Source organism: Sardina pilchardus, chromosome 15, assembly GCF_963854185.1.
Source record: "Sardina pilchardus chromosome 15, fSarPil1.1, whole genome shotgun sequence".
Classification (NCBI taxonomy): domain Eukaryota; kingdom Metazoa; phylum Chordata; class Actinopteri; order Clupeiformes; family Clupeidae; genus Sardina; species Sardina pilchardus.
In genome coordinates, this window is record NC_085008.1 from 26,554,404 (window position 1) to 26,559,403 (window position 5,000).

The following is a 5,000-nucleotide window of genomic DNA, read 5'->3' on the forward strand; positions in this document are numbered from 1 at the left end:
TCTCTCTCTCTCTCTCTTCTCTCTGTGTGTGTGTGTGTGTGTGTGTGTGTGTGTGTGTTAGAGCATGGATACCCGACCGAAGCCCGACGGGACCCGTCGGAACCCGAAGGGTTCGGTCGGAGTCGGACAAATATTTAGAACTTATGTTCGGGCTCGAGTCGGACCCGGACACATCAGCGCGATAAAACATTTGAAATGTAAAATGAAAAACAACTTATTTCACTTGATGTTCGTTTTTGTGATAGGTTTGTAATAGATTATCCTGATTATCTTGATTCCTGATCCTAACAGCATAACATATTTCCTCCTGTGCGCGAGATTTTTCTATTGCATGCGACAACGAAACACGTACAGTAAGTGCAGTTGTGAGCCGTGCTAAGATGGAAGATTGCAAACAGAAGTTAGCCTCTGGAGAGTTTAAGACCATCAAAAACGATAGAGGAAAATCATAGCATGTAGACATAGCCTACATAACTGTGCCCGGCCTCTTGTTCTAACGCGTGCACTTCTTGCTCCGTGTGTGTGTGTGCGCTCATGGCTCCGCTTATCTGTGCCGACGCTTCCGAATGCCTTTCAATTGATTGATACAATCGGACTTTCCACACAAGCAATATCCACGTGTGTCATTAGTATGTCTATGCAAATAGTGTGATTTTAACTGGGTCGGGCCCGGACGGGCTCGGACACAAATATCTTAATGCCTGTCGGGTTCGGGTCGGATTCGATCACTGCGCTGTCGGGCTCGGGTCGGTCGAGGACAGAAAAAATCGGCCCGATCCACACTCTAGTGTGTGTGTGTGTGTGTGTGTGTGTGCTTACCCTGCTCCCTTGTGATGTCAGGTTTGTACCAGTACTTTGTGGTGTCTTGGACAAACTTTGCAGAGTCCTGCCTATTGCCAAGTAGTTCTATAACAACAAAACAATATTTCACACAATACACTTATTTATGGCTGAGCAGCATGTAAGACAGTAAGTAACAGTATGTTTAGACATGCACATTAGAATCAGTGAGGATGTGACAGCAGCAGTGTGTTCATACAGGTGTGAGATTGATACCACACAAATACCACACCAGAGCAGGCTGCTCTTATGGTGCTGTTTATTTTTATATTGTTTATGTGGAGTGTGTTTTATTAATATCTATTGAAATTGTTTTATTGTTTTTAGTAGACATTTGCCCTGACAAAATGCATGAAAATATACAAAAGTATTGCTAAATACATTAAATCTGAATCTCTCTCTCTCTCTCTCTCTGTGTCCATCTAGTGTGAGTTCGAGTGTGTGTGTGTGTGTGTGTGTGTGTGTGTGTGTGTGTGTGTGTGTGTGTGTGTGTGCGTGTGTGTGTGTGTGTGAGAGAGAGTGTGTGTGATGCCTACATGGACATCTGTTATGGCCCAAAACTGTTAGAATGTTAACTCCTGAATAATGCCCTAAACAGCCGTGGATACAAATGTAAAGCTGTTGCCTTAATCTTTTGTAGCTTGAGACATGTACCGGTACTTTAAATGTGTGTGCATGGTCTACAGATCTGTGGACTCTCCAAGAAAAAGTCTAAACAATTCACAAAGTGCTGTTCTGTGTCAGCTGTAATTGGTAGCGTCTTCGTCTGTAAACACAGGTGTCACCTTCAACCCTAATGTGCACATCATGGTGTGAAACTTTGCTGCTAGACACTCCTTTTAAAGCAAATTTTGGAACTTGTTATGATACTTATCCTACTGGCCAATCCAAATATAGAATTCAAATGTGTGTGTGTGTGTGTGTTTGTGTGTGTGTGTGTGTGTGTGTGTGTGCGACTGTGCGTGCGTGAGTGCCTGCGTGCGTGCATGCATGCGTGTGTGCGTGTGTGTGTGTGTGTGCGTGTGTGTGTGTATTTGTGCGTGCATGCGTGCGTGTGTGTGTGTGTGTGCCTAACGGTCTGTTTGAGTGTGTGTATGGCTTGCATACCAGGGCTGCTGCCACAGCTACTGCCATTGAGTAGGAAGCCTGGGCCGATCTCTGCCCCGTCCACCCCCCTCCTCTTCTGGGGCAGGACGGGTGGAGCCTCCCCAAGAGCCAGCGCCCCAAACCTCTCCACCGCAGCCAGCAGGCTGGGCTCCACGCTCCCCCCGCTCTGGGCGGGGAACCGGGGCACGCTGGGAGAGTGTGGTGTGTACGTAGGGGTGTGTGTGTGTGCGTGTGCGTGTGTGTGTGTGCCCGAGGGGCTCAGGAACAGGGATCCGTCAGACGTCTCATCCCAACCCCGCACAGGAGACATACTGAGAGGAACATAGGCCGAGTGTGAGAGAGAGAGAGAGAGAAGAGAGAGAGAGGGAGAAAGAGAGAGAGAGAGGAGAAAAAGAGAGAAGAGAGAGAGTGGAGAAAGAGAAGGCAGAAAGAGAAGAGAGTGAGAGAAGACAGAGAGAGAGGGAAAGAGAGAGGAGACTTGTCAAAGATGAAAGTAACAATCATGTACACTGAAAATGAATGTAATGTATGTCATACTCTGCATGAGTTTCACTGATGTCATTTGACAGACAGCGTCACTTAGAGCTATAGCATTCTGGGCTATCTGTATGATGTGACAGTATGACATGAACGTGACGTGACTGACATGAACGTGATGTGACTGACACGAGCGTGTACCTGTGATTGTGAGCGAGGGGGCTGGGGGTGGTGACGGAACGCAGCGAGCCAATCATCCGCTGGTGGGAGACGGGGCTTAGAGAGCCGGCGTCGTTGTCGTGGGCTGAGGGCGAGTGTGTGTGAGGGTGTGTGTGTGTCACACTGGTGTGCATGTCCAAGAACCCTCGAGAGTCTGCTGACAGGGAGACAAAGGAATGATATCAGGTCAGGAAGGCCCATATCTACAATATGTACGCAAACACACACACACAGTTATATAACTAAATACAAACAAACAAGGACATGAGAATATGCACACATCTTCAAAAATGGATGCTGGCACATACATTGCACGTATGGCCAAACGACACATGCACCTGCGCAAACACCTACGAGAGCAGATATAGAAAACAAACACATAAACAACTCAGGACTGCTGGTACACACTCATACAGATGCCTCATTTCACACAAATATGTGAAACATGGCCGTGCCAGGTTTTCATAACTATGCTGCTGTTTTACTCTCTCTCTCTCTTTCTCTCTCTCTCTCGCTCCTTCACTCTAAACCTCATCTTTCTTTTGCTTTTTATATATATCTGTCACTCTGGAATGTTGGAAAGTCCTCTTTCTCCGGCTGTAGACTACCAAATGGCCAGTTCTGTTATACAATGTCGACCATACGTGCCCTCTAACACACACACACACACACACACACACACACACACACACACACATATATATATACACACACACACACACACACACACACACACACGTACACACATGCACACTTACACACACACACGCACACACACACACACACACACACACACACACACACACACACACTCCTGTTGGCATGTCTTTATGCCCACCCCACACATTCCTTTCATACCCCACAACACAGACCAGCTCTCCCTTCTGCTGTGCTTCATTCTCTCTCTCTCTCTCTCTCTCTCTCTCTCTCTCTCTCACACACACACAAACACACACACACACACATACACACAGTTCATTGGCTGTAATCTTACTTTTCCTGTGGTCTGACAATCCTATTTGTGTCACCCACTTCACATTGTCACTGTCGGCATGTGAGTATGAGTTAAGTGCTGCTGAGTTTTCATATTGTGCGGTACGCCGCATAGAGACCTCTACTTTGACATGCAAGACAAAACAACAGAACTGGGCCCACTTCCTGTTTATCGTGGAAATAAATAAACAAACAAGTCAACAAACAGAGAGAGACACTGTGGGGCTGTAGCAGGTGCACAGTGGACAAAACATTTTCCCACGACACAGTGTCCACATGATACACTCTCTATGGGAATACAGCATGTGTGTGTGTGTGTGTGTGTGTGTGTGTGTGTGTGTGTGTGTGTGTGTGTGAATGACCACAAATGAGTGTTTATTCCAGGCTTCTAAACAGGCAGGATGGCCAGTATCAGCATGCATCTAAGCAACCTGGTCACCATGACAACACTTCGGCACGCACATTTACAAACATTAAAGGAGACCAAATAAATAAAGGGATAAAGGCAAAGGAGACCAAATAAATCTGTATGTGTAAATCTACTGGAGCAGTGTGTGTGTGTGTGTGTGTGTGTGTGTGTGTGTGTCTGTCTGTCTGTCTGTCTGCCTCCAAGTACTGCTACATCTATGGGTGCAAGTGGCTGTGTGTGTGTGTGTGTGTGTGTGTGTGTGTGTGTGTGTGTGTGTGTGTGTGTGTGTGTGTTTCCTTAAACTATTGCCCTCTCATGCTTTTAGGCTGTTAATCAAAGTGTTCATCTTCCTTTATGCTCTTTATGCCAAAACGTAACAATCTGTGTGAGTTGCATAAAGGGCATGCTGGTTTTCTGCTAATACGGTAGATCATCAAAGTGGACAGATCTTTTGTCCCAGTACTAATAACCAAGGATCTTTCTAGATTTGTTTGGCTTAGCTGGTATAGCTAAACGTAATGCAACAGCCAAAATGGAGGTTTGATGAGGGCTAAGTTGTGAGGGCTGTGTTCCTGTAATTTTCCGTTTTACTTTGTTGTATCTTTTATGCATTTTTTATTCTACTCAATTCTATTTGATGCACTTAAGTTTTTAAATATTATTAAACTATTGGGCTTTTAGAAAGGCTTTTGTATACAACCGTTATTTGCTTTTGTTTATGTAAAGCACATTGAATTACCCCATGTGTATGAAATGTGCTATACAAATAAACTTGCCTTGCCTTAGCTTGCCTTCTGTGTGTGTGTGTGTGTGTGTGTGTGTGTGTGTGTGTGTGTGTGTGTGTGTGTGTGTGTGTGTGTGTGTGTGTGTGTGTGTGTGTGTGTCTGTGTGTGTCTGTGTGTGTGTGTGTGTGTGTGTGTGTGTGTGTGTGTGTGTAAATCTCTGTATCTTTGAC

General features: G+C 45.6%; 1 protein-coding gene across 6 annotated transcripts in view; it reads right to left on the bottom strand.

Annotated features, from left to right (window-relative positions):
• The window catches only part of tns3.2 (tensin 3, tandem duplicate 2), a 22,220-nt gene that overhangs the window by 5,533 nt on the left and 11,687 nt on the right, over positions 1 to 5,000 (bottom strand). For 5 of the 6 annotated variants that reach the window (XM_062556727.1, XM_062556729.1, XM_062556726.1 and 2 more), the window contains 3 exons: positions 2,626 to 2,797; positions 1,948 to 2,258; positions 820 to 906 (listed from right to left, as the gene is read on the bottom strand). In XM_062556727.1, coding sequence (XP_062412711.1) covers positions 820 to 906; positions 1,948 to 2,258; positions 2,626 to 2,797 — 570 coding nt within the window. Of the gene's footprint in view, positions 1 to 819; positions 907 to 1,947; positions 2,259 to 2,625; positions 2,801 to 5,000 lie in introns of all 6 variants that reach the window. The other variant, XM_062556730.1, reaches the window with a different exon arrangement.